This window comes from Chelmon rostratus, chromosome 7 (genome assembly GCF_017976325.1).
Source record: "Chelmon rostratus isolate fCheRos1 chromosome 7, fCheRos1.pri, whole genome shotgun sequence".
Taxonomy (NCBI): Eukaryota; Metazoa; Chordata; class Actinopteri; order Chaetodontiformes; family Chaetodontidae; genus Chelmon; species Chelmon rostratus.
The window spans coordinates 22,006,039-22,025,965 of NC_055664.1; the positions used below are offsets into that span (position 1 = coordinate 22,006,039).

A 19,927-nucleotide genomic window follows, 5' to 3' on the forward strand; every position below is an offset into this window, starting at 1 on the left:
CTCAATCAACCTACCCCGACGAGCTCTGTGTCAACAAAGCAGGAAGGAAATGCTTTACTTATGAAGTTGGTTGCTACACTCAATTTCCAACTTTTCTCTGACTTATTTAACCTCTAATCTAATTGTGTTTTGAGCCTTTTTCATTCCAGTCTCAATAGGTACATTTTGTATTAGATACAGAGGTGGAACACAGATGATCTCCAACACTCGTTACAGTCCTATTATTATAAAAACAAGACTGAAAGTCTACAGTCATGTTGGAGAGGCTGTACACTGTGTGCTTTTACATTAGACTGACTTCAAAACTGGTTCAAATACCAAATAGCTAGCAGTAAATTTACTTAAAAGTTAGTAGCTAAACAAATATTCACAAAACATTACAAGAACCGACAGGTTGTTGAGCTTCTTCTCTGTCCTTGACAGCACATGCTGGGACGATACAGTCCAGCTTCCACCTCAGTTTAGCTCTTTCAAGTTGTTTAGAGAGCTACAGATGCTCTAATCACTCATAGAAGCACAAACAGTTCAACTGCTCCTACAGGTTCCCACAGCCTGACATCTGCAGGAGCAAGTCGTCGCCATGTGGATAACCCATGTACGCACCTACTAGACAGCATGCTTATTGTTCTTGGTCCTGTCTCCATCAGTCTCTCAAACAGAACCTCAGGCTGGTCCATGACTTATTAGTGGGAAACATGAGCCCAATCAATCTGTAATCAACTTCCTATATGGAATCAGCCGAGATGACAAGATGAGTGGAAATACTCAAGGATAAGAGGTAGTGTGGCCACACACACATGTAAGTACACACAGAGAGGAACAGTAGCTCTTTATTGAGACTGGATCGGGATAGAGCTCTGTTCTCTATTAGAGGAGGAATGTAATTGCACATGTACAAGGGCTGTGGAAAGGATAGGAGAGCCAAACTCACCCCATTGGACTCTCTCTCTATTTCAACTAGAGAAGGCTCACTGTACACACACACACGCACACGCACACACTCACAAAGTATACAATCATCCAACACATATCCACACATGTGCAGAGTCATTCGCTCATGAAGGGAGTTGAGGAGTGATGGGAATGTAAGCAAATGCCAAGACAAAGCAGCATTTTTCGGGGTTGTCGACTTGATGTGTTTGCTGCACGGAGAAGGCTGCGCAAGGATGAAAACTTCATTGGACACACTTTAAAAGCATTACATCTCAAAAATCCTCCGGATCATCTTAGAGGATTTGCCTTGAGACTGTCTGTCAGGAACACACTCACCCGTGGTCCACCTTCAGACTTGTGCCAATTCACTCGCATTAAGAGAATCTTATCTCTCGGTTGTGTGGACGACTGAATGTGTGTGTACAGTTATCCACAAAATGACTCAACCTGAGAGGATCTTATCTGCCTCGCCTCTGTGTGTACATATGAATGGAGCCGCCGGTCGGCAGAAGGGTTGTGTGCCAACTCTGAGCACATGAGTCAGACTCAAGATACAGCAGAGGACTAATTCCAGGCTGCTCACTGGCCTGGTTGCTCTGACACAAAGTCCCCTCTCTGCTCCATTTCATTCTGACACTCTGATCCAGCTTCACACCATCTGACTGCTACTTAACTCCTCCCGATCAAAAGAACTGGAGTCTACCTGTCCATGCTTTGTCACCCATGAGAGGCAATCAATTAACCACTATTGCTTCTCATCTTTCTTCTGCAAGGCCCTTTGCCAGAGCTCCACTCCTACTTGGCACTTTTCAGGCCTCAGCAGGGTCATGACCTTCCCATCAATCTGACTCTCATCCATCACCTTATCCTACATTAATCAAAGATCAGTCTGGCAAGACTTCAGCCCTCATGGTCAGGCTCGGGGTTTGTGGGAGGCCAATTGATTCTAAATTTGCCTTGAAAAGAGCTGCTTCTCTTGAGTTCCAGAGAAATAGTGATGGCATTGCAGTCTTTACTTAGTGGAAGTGGTCTGGAGCAGGCGGCATGGTTGTACTGGAAAATGCTGCAGACAGAGAAACAGTAACAGCAAAGTACAGCTCATTGACCGATGCCTGGAAGCCATTCTTACTCTTTCTCTATCTGAGAGCATTTATGTGTGTGTGAGGTATTCATTTATGCTTTCTTATCAGTGGAAAGGTATTTTTCTATCATTCATGAAGATAACTGAAAGGCACAGCTACATAATGAAAGATCAGCTGCACAGCTCCCAAATATATGCAAAAACATATTTTCTTTATTAAGAATTTTGCACTGAATTATTACTTTGTTCACCGTACTTTGTACAATCTGTGTCGATAAAGACGAAGATCATCCTGCTGCCATTCCAATCAGCAGCCCCCTCATAAATACCAGATGTATCCACTTATATATCAGGGGAAGTAATGGAGACAGGAACCGTATCATGCCGTATTTTCATTCTGCTGAGTTGCAGAGGTGAGAAATCATTGAAACTGGATGGTCAGCATAACACAGGCGTGCCTGTCACACTAGCTTTAACAGCTCTCTCAAACAGCATGACCCACACACCTCTATCATACACAAACCCACACACACACCACAAAGGGATTGAGTCAGAAAGAGAGCCTTTTCTGCTGAATGTTGCAGGGGCTGTGCTGTGGAGGTCAATGGGGACACAAGGCCTGAATACAGATAGACTTCAAGACCAAAGGGGCTCTGATAAGGCACCGGAGAGGGCACAAGGGTCCACGGCAAATGAGGAGGGAGAGGTAAACCAAAGGAGGGAAAGAGGACCACACACTGAGCTGGTAGGCAGCAGAAGATAACATACACTGCCCAAGTTCTTTCACTGCGAGTCATAGACTAAAACTCTTCCATTTGGAGAAACAAAGCTCTTTAATGTGTGAGCAGCTATTGTGCGCTTTCCCAAGATTCGGCAGAGATGCCTGACAGACGGAAATTAATCTGATAGTGATATTAATCCAAGTGAAGACACTCTTACAAATAATAAATTGGCTTGTTTATGCATTTCCAAATGTGGGGGATGTAATTTCAGCCTCTTTATGGAGGATATGCTATGTACTGTATATAGACCTTAAATAAACTCCACCGGAGTTTCATAGCATTTTCAGACACATGCTACAATCCAGCTGCTTGACAACACGTGCAAAGATTTTCCCCCGGGAGGACACTACTCTACCATCTGAATCTAATCATATGCACTGTATATTGGCAAAAAGAATGAGCACCATTTGAACCAGCTTTATTCCTCTGGGGGAGGTTGGGTGATTTTAATATTACATGTGCTGGTCAGTGATTTTAATCCCGCCTGGAGCACATATATGTGATTTTTCTCCTTCTATCCTGGTAATAATTGAAGCCCCAAATAACTCCTGTTTTTCAGCACACTTATTGGTCCTTTCATTATTTAAATTCCATCCCGAGAGGCCTTGTATCTTAGGGTTTCATTATCTTAGAACACAGAGTTCTGTGCGACAATGGAAGAAGTAGAAATGCTTTTTTCTGACCCGATGACAGGAAGAACCCAGATGAGGAAGGAAAGAAGAAAAAAATGGGAACCCGCAAGCTCAACAAATGGCCTGATCTAATTTCAGCTTCAGGTAATTATTCTGTCTTGGCTAGTCTGCCTTCATATAACTAATTTTTATGTGTGGTGGACTATATGTATTTAACACTGTCACCTCACACCTTCCAGCTCCGTCCTTACTGCAAAGGTATAATAGGAATTCAGAAAGGACCATTTGATAATTCATTACATTAATAACAAGATAAAAAAGATGAGAGCTTTGTCTCTTAAAGATCCAGATCCTGAAACTTGGCACGGGCTGAAATACAGTCCAGCAGGATGAGCTTGCTACCGCCCCCTCCGCCTGGAATATTAATCCTGTCCGAACGGGGCTTATGTGAATTTGTATGTACATGGCTACAAGTGTGTACCACAAATATTATCTTATCTTATAGGTTAAGTGAAGAGTCATTAATGGGGCTGCGCTCCATAGCAAGCCAACAGAAATAAGCAGGACACAGTGCTTTAAGCAACTCAAGTAAACAATTTACCCTAAGTCTTTTCTTATTTGGAATGAGGTCCATGAGTCCATACAAATGTTCTCCTAACATAAAAAAAACAAACTTTTAAATTCCCATCATAATCAATGCATCTGCAGTAATAATGCACCTGTTGTTCCTTGGCATTTTTAGCTATTATCTTTTACATGTGCCAGACTGGAATTCGAATGGTTTCACAGGGGTATGTCTTGGGATTTCTCATCATAATGTACACTGAAAAATATAGAACTGACCTATTTTATTATATTGTGGTACCAAAGCCTCTTAGCAAGTGCCCTCGAGTTGATAAGCTTGTTCGCTGATTCTTATTTAGTTTTTTAAAACACAGTAAAACACCCACACAGAGGTAAAAGAGCAGCACCATTGTCTTTGTCCTCTAATTGAAACCATTCCCGAGCTGTCTCTATCTCCTCTTCTATCCCGCAGAGACTGAAGCCAGTGCCATCCTGGCGTGCTTTATGTCTATGTGCCAGAGTGCGCGTGTTTGCCTGGGAGGCTGCTGGAGCCACTGAGCATATTAAAGACCTGTTTACTCAGCTGAGGCTCTATTTCCCTTCTTCCTGGTACAAAAGTTGCACACACACAAACATGCACAAAAAGACACAGGCGTGCACTATGTGTGTAAAAGGACCAGCAAAGACAAGTTAAACCAATTTGATGGTAAAGAAGGAGCAGCCTTATGAAGTCTCTCTTTCTGCAGCTTATCATAATAATAAGGACAGTGTAACCTTTTTGGATAAAGAGCAAACAAAGACCACTTCCCACTGAATATACAATTGCTTGATCTTTAGTTGTCTTTTATCCCTATGGTGAAGACCGGCACTGATACAGCTACAGACGCCCACAGTGTAATGACACAATGGCTGTGCTACAGTAGCTGTTTGCGTTTCGTCTTCAGAGCAGTTATCAAACTGGAAACTATTCTTTCGTGGGATTTTAAACAATTCTTCTGTCTGTCAGAGAGAAGCCGCGTTTGATGTTTATTAAGTGAGGATAAGCAGCGGAGAAAGCAGGAACAGTTCGTCACTCAACAATATGAGGAGTCTTCTTTTTGGCACGCAACAAAGGCAGCAGGAAATGTCAGAATTAGAATATCTCAGTCTTCATGCTTGCTTTCTGCTTCAAAGCTAAACTGGAGAATTAAATATAGCGGAGAAAACAAAAGCTCTCGCAGTGTAATTAGAAACACTGCAATATTTATTGCTTATTTATTTTGGCAGTGTCTTTTTCATGTGTTCAGTTCTTTTCCCATATCCAAATAAGGCCAAACTTCAAAGGGATGGTACAGTTTAGCAAGGACACAGGCACATGACACTCATCCTACTCCATCATAAATCTCTTAATTAGTGTACAAAATGAACTCATTTCCAGAGCCAACTCCCTATCAAAGACATGAGTGAAGTACTTTTATGTGTTTGCTTTGGCACAGCGCTCGTGTCCCACTGCCCAGTGAACCAAATCCTTATCAGACACAAACAACCCGCCCACGCTCGGCTCTGCAGCTAGCCTTGAGAGATGTCAGGTCTACTGAGTGTATGTTTTATGAGGTGATCCAAGCAGTTTGCGACTGACTTGCTGGCTGGGGACAGAGCGCTGGTCTCTTTGAAGTCCACTCCTGGCCATGACACTGCTGTTGAGTCCAGTGAGTCACAGTGAAGCAACAGGGCCAACACACAGGACACAACATGAACGGTATCACCACATCATCAGTGGCTTTTTACAGGAGGTGAAACAGACTAAATCTGGCAGCGGCGCTAGCGTGTCTCAGTAAATTACAGACTTTTATTCCTTCGTCTGTCTATGTTTCTGCAACTGTGAGTGAATGCAAGTGTCAGCAGGGGGACGCAGGCTGAATGGGGGTTAAATGTGTAAGGGAGGGAGCGATTATCTTCCAGGTTTCTGAGGTGCCCAGATTTCACCTGAACAGCTGCACCTGTACACAGACACTTGAGTGCCATGTCAGCTGCTATACTCTGTCTCTTCCTATCTCCTGTCATTCAGTCTGTCTGTCTCTCTCTACCTGTCTGCTTTCCAATGTGCCAGATTTTTCCCTGCTTGTCTCGATGTCTACCTTTCAGCCTCCCTGCCCACTTACCTGTCACTCAGTTTTAATTGTCTAGCTCAATATCTGTTTATCTTCATGCAGCCCATTCCTTGACACAAGACACCGTCTAACCCCCGCTATAGCTGTGGGAGCTGTCTTCTGGGGCATTTAAGGGTGGAGTCATTTTATCTTGAATGTGTAATGTGTATTGTGCACAGCCTAACAGGGCTGTTTAATGCCCCCTGGCAGCCAGGCCAGGTGAGAGCTTGCAGTGTGATTTATCATTAGTTTGAAACAGTCACTCAGACTGACATCAAGGCTTCCACAGCTCCCTTGCATTAGGTGCAGCCTGTCACATTAGTGCTACACACATACATACCGGTGTGCAAAACACACACATATACTCAAATCTGGTTGCTCATAAAGACAGGAAGGGTGAACTGTTCTGGGAATATTCTTGTAGATGCACATACCTCCCACGAGGAACATCGATGTCATCTTTCCTCCAGCGTACATTTGGCTGAGGGTCTCCTTGTACCTGGCAGCGGAACTCCACCATCTCCTCCTCCAGGACCACCTGGTTGATGGGCCTCCGGAGGAAGGTTGGTCGCTCTGCAGGATGGGCACAGAGGATAGAAATAGATCTTTTTATAATGTAATGGTCTACATACAGTGCAGGTGCACATTGGCCTCTTCTTACAGAATGATCCCCTCTGACTACTCGCAGGTTCCTCTCTTAAAACTTCAGTTTACCTGAGTCATTCTCAGAGCTTACCAAACACTGTGACTTGTGCTGTCTCGCTGTCCCTCTCGCCGACCATGTTGGTGCCCACACAGATGTACATGCCAGCGTCACTCTTTCTTGTGTTGGAGATCATTAGTTTCCCCCCTCGAATCTGAAGGAAAAAACAATAACAATAATGAATATCAGCAAGAATCCCTCATTAGGTTTTTTCCTATGTGTTTACAAGAGTCAGTGACAGTAGTTTTTCCTCTTCGGTCCAGGTGTTGAATTAGATGGTAGCGGCACTTACAGTGATCCTGTCATCCTTGTCATCAATTCGCACTTTGTCTTTCTTCCAGTAGATGGTGGGTTCAGGATGGCCTCTGGGGGGAACACACTCAAGGATTGCTGGCTCTCCTGCTGCCACCACCACGTCTGTAGGGTTTTGTCTGAAATCATCTCGCAGCACTGTGGGGGGGAAAAGGAGGCGACTGTTAAGAAAGAGCGCAGCTGTGTAGCATACTATTTAAACTCCTAAATGTCAAAGTTCACCATCCTTTTTATGTACTGAGGTGTGTGCACAACACATACAGCTTTTACTGTGGCTTTTTAAATGGGATGTGCAGCTTCATCTGACAAGGCAAGCACAAGTGAAAGCTAATTGGAGCTAATGTAGGTCCCTGTGGAGGTAGTAGAACAAACAGAGACACAATGCCCTGAAGCCTGGTGTCATTCACATGTGAGAGCTCACAGGGGTGCAACACTGCTTCACTTTTCCTGGCATGTACACACACACACACGCGCAAACACACAACCAGATACGTACTAACACACATTCGCACACAAAAAAAAACAGTGGGTGGTCTGATGAACAACTGTGGCCTTGTATCTAATCACCCTCAGGTAGGCCTTTCATCACAGAGATAGCCTCTCACCCTGCATAATGTTCAGTGAAACACACAACACAAGCTCATTATTAAACATGGAGAGCTGCTGTCACACACACACACACACACACACACACACGAGCACACGAGCACACAAATACAAACGTGAAAGCACAAACATACTAAATTAATTGTAAGAAATTAAAGCACCAGTCAATTGTGTATTCAGAGCAGGATACCACTTCCACACCAATGAGTGAACATTCATAATACCAAATGTGTTTTTTTTTCTTTTTTTTTTTTTGAAGGGTTCAAAGGTACAAACTGGTCGCTCTGGCTCTCTCCTGCTGTGTGTACTCAAACAGATCTTTCTTCATTTGATCTACAATAGTTCTTATCTGTGCAGCAGCACTTTCGGAATTTCAGCTTCAGCAGTGTCCATCCAGCGAGGGACACATGATTCCTCTGAAGAATAAAAAGGCTCAGCTTGTTGGAGGATGTTTGAAGATGCTTGAGGAGGGCTAAATTAAGGGCAGCACCACAGGTCCTTATGTAAATTCCACATGGCACTGGGGACCACGGCAGGGAGGGCCGGGATTATAAGAGGGGATAACTGGTCCCTGCGCTCCAGGCTTCTCTCATCTCTTCATTCACTCTTCTTACTCTCTCTACAGAAAGCAGTGCAGCCATTGTCTTCTTATTTATTTATTTAGACCAAGGGAAAGCAGAGCGGAGGAAGAGAGGAAGCTTTCAACCCAATTATCCTGGGGATGCACAGGGGTACAGAGTGGGACTTTGTGTGACATGAATTCAAATGAAACCTTTACTCAGGGGTAAACAGGAGAGAATACAGAAGAGGTAGAGGTAGAGGTTTTCTCTCTCTCATGCAGGGCTGCCCGCTAATCTAAAGCGCTAAGGTAATTAGCCAGCTCCAGAGTTGCCGACCCCCTGGCCTGGGTGAGCATAACAGCCACCACCACTGGGCTCTCTGTATTTGCATTACAAACAGAAGTCCTGCTGTTTAAAATCATAGCCTGGTTTGGACCATACACTGCCTGTTGTTTTCAAGATCACATTGGAATTAATTGCTCCTTTCCATTCATCGCTAGCACCCATGGGACGTTGTCAGAATCAATTTCCTTTGAAACAGAACAGTGACAAAAGAAACACACATTAGGTGCATCATTACGGCGCTTGTGCCGCGCTGTCTAATCTAATCTAAAACTGCACAGTGCGTCACAGTAAATGCATCCCGACCCTGCGATCCAAATAAATGCACCAAATGTAAAAACCAGAAAGATAAAAACAGAGCATCTGCAAACTCCGCCAAATAAAATACAATATACACACACTTGTTGAGGACAGAATAAACACCTGGTGACAAAGAGCTACAAGCAAACAAACAGCTGACACTGGTGAAGGGATTATGCTCTGTGTGTTGGTTCAGGCCTTGTTAATACCAAGACAACACTCTGAACAGATACATTTAGTAAGTAAATGAGGGGAGATCCAATCCAAATATGCTTTAGTAAACTATCTAATCCTAACTACAGGGCCACAGTCATCGAGGTCAACATCATGCACATGGCTCAAATGTTCATCATCTCAGTGTAACGTTTGCTTTGCTTCGTTACAGTACGAGCATGAAGTATGCTGAAGTATGCCATGTTGAGGATCATAACATGAGTTCAGAAAGTGAACTCCGACTCCAACTCTGAGGCCCTGTAGGCATTCAGGCCCGAATCAGCCAACAGACGTAAGGTAATTGCCTTTCTATCCCCCTGAAACACTCAGCTCTTCTTCCACTGAAAACACCTCCCATGGAGTTCCAGCAGGCCCCAAACTCTGCCTTCTTGCTTACTTGCTTTTTAATATTTATATATTTTTACATTTACACCCCTCAGTTGGCAAGTGCTACATCTGTCAATCTGGCTGCAGGCTAAAAAGAACCCGTATCTGAATAATATTAATCTGTCTTTTTAAATTTATTTATTTATTTCCCAAATATCAGAAGAGTGGGCTGATTTGAATGAAGGAGCATCAGGCGGGGGGCAAAGCATGGCAAATTTGCAGCTCTTTCAGCTGGCACCGTTTCAACACCTCAGACTTAAAGGGGAGGGAGTCAGGTTACAACTTGCGCTGTGAAATAGCCAAGGGGTTGAGAGTGGAGGTCTCTGCCAAAACAAAACACAAAGGAGACACCCACACAGTTACTTTGTAAACCAGATTGTCCTACATTGGTAGGGGAGGCCCATGCCAGCAACCATTATGGAGGTCTACCTGTTTGTGTTTGAGTGTCTTTAGCGAAGATAGACTCACACAAAAAAATCATTCCAACGCAGATACATGACAGTACAAACACCCGGCATCATAGCACAGAGGTGGCAGGGCAAGGACAGGGTGAGGGGAGATATTTCGTACGGTGCACCTTCTTCTCCCACCCAAGATATTACTCACTGGAGGGTGACGCCGCTTGTCGGTAAGATTAGTGGGGAGCCTTGACTGAAGCGTCCAGCCTGCATACTGAGATAAGTGCTGACAAATGCATTCACCTACGGGAGCGCACCTAGCTTTGGTTCACAAAGGTTGCTCTCTCTGCCACAACACTGCAGACTGATGTCTGAAACCAAATTCTCCCCCTCCGTTCACATCACTTTGATAGACGTTCAACACACACACACAAAAACATATACACAAACCTGACAAACTGTGAAACATCTCGAACAAGCTGCAGGGCTTGGTATCTTTTTTCAATACTGCAAATGCGAATGTTTGTGTATGTTTGTGTGGTTGTTATTACTTTTCCCTCCCTATTTACTGGAGAAAAAGACCCTCTGTGCTTTCATAGATATTCTCCTGGGTCAGGGGCTAAGAAACACAGAGAGAGATTACAACAGCTAGAAGCCCGGGGCCATACCCCAACACCCAGACCCACCACCTTCTACCCACACTCTGATTAGAAAATAAACCATGCACACACACACAAACTGGGAGAGCTGTAGAGAGGTAGCTCCAAGCTATAATATCATTTTATTTGAGTGCTTTTTGCGCTTCATCCGGCAGAGTGCTATTACAATACCGCCATTTTCAATTCCACCCTTAGAGAAGAGAGACAATATATATGTCACTTGACAAAACACACCAAACGCACTCTATGTGCTGTCATTGATGTTTTGTATTACTGTTGATGCTGAAGGCAGGAGAAGGATAATGCCACACTATATAATACTCCACCGTGAAAGGAGATGTGCTCCATTTGTCTGGATGCAAGCTTTTTCTCCAGCTCAGACTCGCTCATTTGCTCTCCCACCGGCCAAAGCTAACCTTTGCCCCCCATCCAGATGCAGAAATTACCCCCTCAGCAGGCAGGCAAGCAGCAGGTTCACACGTATCCCCTATATTCCTCCGCTGAGGGGTGGCACGTCATACCAGAGAAACAGCTGCAAAAATATGGCCGGCTGGCGGTGCCCAAGGCTGTACCTCCTGTGAGAACTGAGAGGAGGCTCTCATCATTAGGCCAACTCATCACCATCTCTCTGTCTGTCTCATTCTCTCCTATCACCATCGGGGGTCATTCTCTGTCTTTCTTTTTCTTCCCCCTTCTCAGTTCATCAATTTCTTCCAATCCCACAGCGTTGTCCCATGCGTTGCGTTCTGCCCCCTCCTTTCACTTTCTCTGGGTTGTCAGGCCTTTCTCTGCACTGACTGCAGATGAGGTTTTGCAGATGAAGCCATATGCATGCACAACTGATCATTCTCCACAGACCATGGCCAAGCCCGATATGATCTGGGCCACCATTCTCCCTATCTGCAAATCCCGAGCTAAGGGATTGTAAATAACACTGTCACTTTCACAGATAAGATGCAGGAAATATGGAAAAGAGTGAAGGTGAAGAGAATCATATGGCCGGCAGTGATACCATAGTTGGGGGAAATCACTGGTGGTGATATCATATGAAATGTGCATCTTTAATACAGCCTGGATGGAATAAAAGAAACGGGGCATATGTGCTCTAGTGAGACAGCTGAGAGAAAAGAGGCAAGACATAACACAGCACAACAGGGGATGACGAGAGGATACCTGATCAAGGTCAAAATGCAGAGAGGAGTACAAAGGTGCTGAATAGATGGGGCTGACTGTAAATGAATGGAGCACATTCCATCAAACTCATACCGCATACTGTGCTTCTTTCTGATTCAGTAGATAACCCTAAACAAACATCCTTATTTAAACAGCAGCCCCGTTCAAAGCTCATTTTTCAAACAGCACCCCTAATTTAGCCTAACAAGCCCCTGGGCAGCACAGTAATGACAGTGAGTCCGCAGTAGTGGGTGATTCTGCTGGCCGATCCTGGAAAAATGTGCAGCGCTGCTCCTGAGAAACAATATAATTAACTCTTAATGAACCTCTTTCCTTTACACCCTTTGACAATAGCAACACACACATACATACACATTCTCACACACACACACACGGACACAATTCAATTTAGCCTAATCCATGCTTTATGGTAATGTATAGCTCATTAAAATGTTAGTTAAAAACTCATTAAAATTCACTTGAAGAAGTAATGGCTTCATTACAGTAATATGCTGAAAAGCAAAGAAAAAGACAAGTAAGGACAAGGAGAAGAAAGAGAGCAGAGAGCGACAGCTTTCTAATCACTTAATTGTGTCTAAAATGGAATACATTTGCATAATAAATAACGATGTGTTGTATCCTCCTTTCTATCTTTTTCTATTCTCATAGGGCTCTGTAATTAACAGGCCCCACAATTTAAGATGCATTTTGCCCCAAAATGAATCTGGTAGCCACTCCAGTTTTCCTTCTGTTGTCTTGTTTATGGCCATGCATGTGTTTTGGGGGCTTGGCAGATGCAGGGAGTGTGCTGAAACTGGAGCTGGCTGATACTGACGAACAATGTGCCCATGGGTCTTTGTGCCTGCTCTGATAAGGCATGATGTTGTGCTGATGCTTGTGCTCAGTCCAGAATGGACACTTTACAGCCGGGAGGGGGAGTAAGACGCGAGGGAAGGAGAAGAAGGGGAGGGAGGAGCAGGGGAGGGGGGTCGTAGATGAGAGCGGGATTGATTTCCTGCCAATTCCGGCACAGAGACAGCACAGACAGAGGTAGTGAGGCATCATGATGGAGCAGGTGGGTCTGCTCCTGCATCGGGTAAAGGAAGAGCGGAGAGGAAGTAAAGTGAGAAGACGGAGGGGAGAGGAAGTAGAGCACTCAGGCAGACAGGCAAATGTCTCCTGTTAATGTCTTCCCTCTTAGTCGCCAATTGCACGAGTCCTATCTAAACATGATAGATAATATGGTATGGAAGCTGATGGCGTTTTATGATAAGGCGTGTAATAGAGCTACACAAAGAGTGGCTGAGTAGGCATGTTGAGAGTTCGTATGCCGTTTTTGCGAACGTCTGGACATCTTGAAAACAAACTCCATTTGGCGGCTGGAAAAGCTGCTCTCTCACAGACGTGTTGCGACTGGAGGTATTGATTCTTCTCAAGAATAAAGTTCTGTAGAACAAGTTGGCCATGGTTTCCTTTTTGCCCCTGAATCAGCACTGTGTGACTCATGAGTTACCAAACAACTGAAGTATAATAAAGCCCCTGACTTAATATTTGTCATATCCAAGGGAACCTACAGGTCTTTGAATGGCAAATTCAAGGCATACTCACTTGACTTTCCCAACACCTACAGAAAAAAACAGCAACCTTTCATCTGCCATCTTGTTCTCCTCCTACACCACCTCAAACCATGTCTTAATATCTCATTATTTTTCTTCCTCTCCGTCTCTCCTGCAGTGTTACAGTTAATATGTGTATCACCCCCACAGTTTTCTCATGTAGCTGTTGGAGTGTAACAGATGTCACATGTCCAGCTGTGACACACTGTCGCACTACACTTTTAAGAAGGAAAGCTACCGCAGGTCCTTCATTCAGAGTTTTCAACTCCAGCATTGTTTAATGGAGCACTGTGTCTACATACATGCTGTTTTTGCACAACTGTGTGATTTATGTTTAACATCCTGCTATCACATTCATGCAATTTTCTTGTGCAATATTAAATTCTATATTTGCTTTTTTCTGTGATACATATATATTAATCTACTGTGCAATAGTGCAAAACACTGTACTTAATTTATCTATACCTTACATGTGCAACTTTTCAAAATTTTCCATTGGCAATATATTTTTCATAGTCCTATTGTATAAATTGTACATATATATAGTTGACATTTATTAAGTATTTTCCATTCTTTTCTACATCTCCTTAATTATTTCTGCGACTATTGCTGCTGTCTGTAACACTCTAATTTCCCCGGCAGGGGATTAATGAAGTTAAATCTGATCTTATCTTACAGGAGTGACTCCATTGAAAAAAAGGAGCAGTTTTAGAAGGCACTTGGATAGAAAGTTGCCTGACACACAAAAAAAAAAATGCTGTTTGTGTGTGTGTCTTCAGCAGATTTGTGAGAGCGCTGGCCTAATGACATTGAAGTAGTGACCTTCCACAGGGAAAGATAATCCCTAGGATGCTGCTGAACTGTGTCCAGGCGGAGAGAACAGGGCTATATTTCCTCAGAGACCGCACACACACAGACAGAAGCTGAGTAGCTTATCCGGTGTGGCATACTTACACTGGCATCTCTGGTGAAAATGAAACCCCTGCAGCCTTGTTCTGCAGTTCACTGTGCAAATCTTCGTATAATCTTTAATAGCATCCCTCTCTTTTTCTTTATGCCAGCCTATTTGCTGCAGCTCCTTCCGTATCTATTTTATTGTTTTGGTCTATAATTGGATTGGCAGTAACGGCGAGCAGAGAGCCGTTAGGAGCTTGTAAAAGGTGTCACTCTGTGATGGCAGGCTCGTTTTAATTAAGCTCTCTGCTGGAGTTGAGCAGCTTTTATCTAGCTTGGTCTGATGAGCCCCAAGTGCAAGTGTGCTCCACACCGTCCTGCAGGACAGGCAGGAGGAGAAAAAAGAGGTGTTTACAACAGCTGTAGATAGCCCAGTTTACTGGACTCAGCATCCCTCCCTAGACGCCAATCTACATGCCTGGACCAAGACGATACTGGGAGACACCATAAAAATTCAGTGTGCTTGTGTGTTTGTCATTACTGTGTCTCCTTGTGCTCATTGTGACAGAGCCCCACCCATCAGTGGTGTGCAGTCATGTGTGTATTGGTGCAGATGCAGAGCCGGGCCCACAACATGGCGGTGGAAAATGGACACAAAATCTAAATGAACAAAATTGATCTCAAACAACTGCTGTACATTCTGAACAAATCCTACTTTACTGTCCGGCTGTCTGAGTGTGTGTGTGGCTGATGCTGTGGGCAGTGCTGTATGTGGCATAATGATTAGAGAGGTGTTCATCACAGTCGCTCCTTGCCTGTTCCCCCCTCCTCAATCCTCCTAATGGCCTCCTCAGATCATCTTTTCTTCAATCAATACTGCCTGAAAGGAAGAATCCCACACCTAAGGACACTTTGTTCTCCACTGTAGATCACAGGTGACACATTTTCCACACCAGGAATCATCTGGATCAGAACCTCACAGAGGACTGAGTTCTAATATCCATCAAATGTAAAGGTCTGGCTGTTTTCTAGGTGGGTGGGTTGGGTGGGGGCTGATACAGTTAGATTTGTGAGCAGATGAAGGTTGAGATCTGTCAGCGTGGTGAACAGAAAGCAGGCAGCAGATGTGGTGGGGTGTTAAATCACATGCAGCCTACATGCAGAGACATTTAAAGAGATTTATTGATCACTTTATAGATCTTAACTCTTGAGGAAGAGCAAAAATTAAACTGGATACGGAGATGACCTTTACAACAGCCTCACCCATGGATGGGGATTTTTTTTCTCCGTCTCCATGTTCCAGTGTGTATATGTGAGCTGTTTATGATTGAGGGGAAAGAAGAAATTCACCGTTTAGTCAGAATGTGCATCTGAAAATTCCCCTCTGTACAACCAGCGCCACTATCATCCTGAAGATGTGCTGTACTTTATGCGCATCTGCTGAAGCATGATTGAACGCTGCACATAACATCTAAATACTTGGAATAAATTGTAGTCGTGCTGCTGCCTGCTCAGCAAATCACTGCTACATTAGGCTCACCTAAGTATCACACACTCATACACAAGCAAATTACAGTTTCGAGTGCTGCAGAGTCTGCCAGTTTGTTTGGAAAGCAGTTGGCCAGCACACGACACAGCAATGCACCAGCAGCACTAATAACAAACTGATCACTCTATACTGCACTAAAATAGCAGGAGTTTTGCTCATATACACTCCATCAGTCCATTGCTCAGATTTAAAAACACACACAGACGATTTACTGTATAGCTGATTCACGTTTGTGCATTTAAATGCGATGCAATGTGTGCAGCACGTGTGCTGAAATGCACTGACATTAACTATCTCTGCGGAGCGTTTAAATGATTTATTGAAGCTATAGCTTCTCCGGCGTCAATCTGTAGTGGAGCTCTACATCTTGAGAGAATCCGCATGACAGTCCAGTTGCTTATTTCACAATCCCATTCGTGTTAATTACATTACAGAGGAGAAATTGTGTTAGTTCCATCTGTAATCAGCTTACTGCCTCAGTGCGGCTGGATATACCTGTACACCAGGCTTATGTAACCTGTGTGCTAACGGGGGGAATTTCATTCATTTCAGGGCATGGAGCAAAAACCCAGGATACTCACTCAGGTAATCTGGCCTGCTGGAACCGTCAGTCTGCATGTAATAACCCTGCGGTGTGTGTGCATGTGTGAGTGTGTGCCTGTGTGTGAGTCAATCCATGCTCATATTATCATGCAAATGGAAAACAATCTGAAACACACCACTGGCTGCCATGCTCAGGATCAGTGCAGAGCGCTGTGTCTAAACCATTCCTGTTATGCCCCTCAGCCCTCTCTTTTTCTTTTTTTTAAAAAACCTCTCCATTCCTTTCCTCATGGTTTATCCCATTCCCAGCCCCCTTAAATTTTCTCAGGCACCACATCAAAAAGGCAGATTAAACAGTACTGTTTCATACTGTGTTGATACTACAAACTTGTCCAATACATCTCTGTAGGCTGGAGATGTGAGGTTAATCATGTAGGCAAAGGAACAAAGTTAATGAGGCAACTTCTAATCCGAAGCTATTTGGAGTTCTGTCAACAGTATTGACTGCACTGCAGATGGGATAAGATATCGTTGGAGGGCACCGATGACCTACATAGCAAGGACAAGACAGTGGCTCAACAGCAGCACAGCACAGTGATCCCACAGCTCTCCAGGGCACAGATTCTGCAGCAAAGACACAACGCTAAAAAGACACTGTGTGTGTGTGTATTTATGTGTGTGCAAGGACAAGCATTTCCACTTCCACCCACGCTGTGTCCTTTATCTTTACAGTCGCCAGCTTTCATATCACCCAGAAGCAGAATCCAGTTTGCGACCAGCTATAGACCACTATTACCTCTAGCTGCCGAGCAACACACAATCAATACTGATTTCACCTGGCAATTAGCTAATAACTCAATGAGCTACAACTACTGGGCTAAAGATAGAAGGTGGGAGGAGGGTGGAGAGGGCATGGCTGTGGTGTGCGCACATGTCCGCTGTGAATGATGCTCATGAGTGAGTGTCTGATATTGAAGCTATGTGTATGTATAGTAATGACTAGAAGATAAAATCAAGCACTATTCTCAAGTGTGATTCCACAGCGAACATTAAGGGCATTAAAGGATGTTCGCTGATAATAGGAAACAAAGCTTTACTACTCTACCATGATAGGGATGCAGACAAATCTTGGACATTAAGTGATCATTGAGAATCTATAATTGAGGAAACTAGTGCCCATTCAAAATGTGCCTGATCAGATGGGCTCTAGTATTGCTGCTTTCAGCTTTCTCAATCTTCGACCTACAGAGGCGGAGTGCCCCCGCAGTTCTCGATGCAGCAGTTCCAGACCAGACACAGTTTTAGATGTACACATCTACCACTGTTTTCTTTTCCCTCTTTAAATATAAATGTATTAATAACACAGTAATATTACAATATGCCACCATATCGACAGTCTGTAATGTTAGTTAATGCCATTTTCTTCACAATTCTGCACAATTCAACATATATACACGATTATAATAATAAATGGATGATGAAGGAATATTTACTTGGGTTTAAATGGAGCTTTTCTTTGAAGGAAATTCCTACACATTACCCATGTGTTCCTTCCATCTCCTTATTTAAAGATCTTAATATACGTTATCATACACAGTATATTCTTCAAAACAGAAAGACTCCAAAGGGTAACAACAACCACAAATGCTACTGATTTCAAGAAACAGACCTTTTACAGTAATCATAGCCTTTGAACCGTCCTAACATCACTTCACTTCTGAAGACAATTCAATCTAATGCGTGGATCAAAGGTGACTATGTGTGCCATTTAAGGCAGAAGGCACATTTTTTCTTTGATTAATTCCAGGTCCTTGAAAGGTCACTGTGATACAATGACATTTGAAATCGTCATGTCTAATCCCAGAAAGCAGGACGTTGGGGAGCCATTAGGAGGGACTTCTGGTTGTGCTGGACATTTAGTGTGGCTGCAGACACCACTTGAGCCGTTTCTCTTGCTTCCGCTGGAATTTCTGATTGCACACGGACACTGCGCTCTCAGATCAGTGGGGGTGGTTGACACACATATCTGTGATACATCCAGACCCTCACATACATGCGCACACACACACACACTGATTCTGTAAACCCCCTGTATGTCTGAACACAGAAACAACCAGACGCACTGTCCCCTGGGTAATGAAAGAGCATTGTGAGACTGTGGCTGCTGTAAAACCCAATTAGTGTGTGTGGTTTTATCAGTTCTCTCAGTTAGAGCTACACATACTGATAACAGCCTCCACAAGACTGTGTTTTGCATGTCTGGTGGTCTGCCCCCTGCTGGACACACAGAGCCAAGCAGGTACACAGGGAGAATTAAGGAGTAAGGGGTCATAAATTACTGTGATTGCGCATTCTGGGTTAATGTGTTCTCCATAAGAGGCTTAATCAAGAGAATAAAATCACTGTGTCTCTTTCGGGAGGGGCTAATTCATGACGCCACATATGAAAACAGGGGCAAAGCCTTCCCTAATAATCAAGAACCCACTACACATCAAGAACTAAATGTTGTGTTTCTTTCAACAGACGTTATCATGCATTTAGATCTCAGGTGATGCAAAAAAATGCATCTCACTCTGTATGAATTGTAATTACGCAAAGGTTATGGCTGTTTTCCTGTGTCTGCTCGGCACGTCTCAGAGCTGGATTTCTTGCCTTTAAATGACTGTAGCTGAAGAATGAAGCGGTGGCTGACAGCGTCACAACACCAGCCTTATCCCTGTCTTCAAACACCTGCGTCTCCCACAACCACATAAAAGAGCAGAAAAGAGTGGTGGCAATCACAGCCGCCATGGCATGCAAGCCTCTGCTCCACCGCGACTGTAAAAAGAGCTACTTCTGTATTCACGTGCTGCAGCACTCTGGGCTCTTTTATGGCACAGATCACTGTCAAGTTGCTGAGGCTCTCACCAAACTGTATGGCTGGAAAATAGTGTAAAAACATAAGATTCTGCATAGAGAAAGCACACAGAGAACGCTTGTGTGCATGTGTGTCCTGTATATAGCTGTGCACTTGTGTGACAGTGATTTAGACAATTTGATTAGTATAGATTAGCTAATCATTTTCAATTTGCATTAGCATTATTGAATATCAGAGGTCATTTTAGTGACTTTTTTCCCAATATTATTGACTTTGTTGATAGTGGAGATGGCCCTGCTCAATAGGAGTCAAAAACTAAGTAGCAATCCAGTCAAGAGACAGAGAAAGAGAGAGGCAGAGAGAGAAACAGAGTGAAGTGTTTTTTCACCATCTTTCATTATTCAGCCTCAAGCCATGAATAACTGAATAACTGAATCCATGATAGCAGGGATGGAGAGCTGTATTTTCATACAGCATGTCTGAATGTGGGGGAAGCATAACAAGCCACAAGAAAGCATCCTCCTCCTCCAAAAGAGGTCTTTAAATGAAGAGCGAGGAGCTCCACTCATGCATGACTGCTTCCTCTACGTGCAATTTCAGCATGGACCTCTGCACTCCCACCCCTTTACTGCACGCACTCAGAAAACACATAATGATGCTTAAAATGTCTACTACTTCGAAGATGTGTCTTACA

General features: G+C 43.8%; 1 protein-coding gene across 1 annotated transcript in view; it reads right to left on the reverse strand.

Moving 5' to 3' along the window:
- robo2 (roundabout, axon guidance receptor, homolog 2 (Drosophila)) overlaps nt 1–19,927 on the reverse strand; it is a 151,271-nt gene that overhangs the window by 51,434 nt on the left and 79,910 nt on the right. Inside the window, exons 3-5 of the mRNA XM_041941398.1 lie at nt 7,117–7,274; nt 6,858–6,978; nt 6,552–6,694 (exon numbers count right to left, since the gene is read on the reverse strand). Coding sequence (XP_041797332.1) covers nt 6,552–6,694; nt 6,858–6,978; nt 7,117–7,274 — 422 coding nt within the window. The remainder of the gene's footprint in view (nt 1–6,551; nt 6,695–6,857; nt 6,979–7,116; nt 7,275–19,927) is intronic.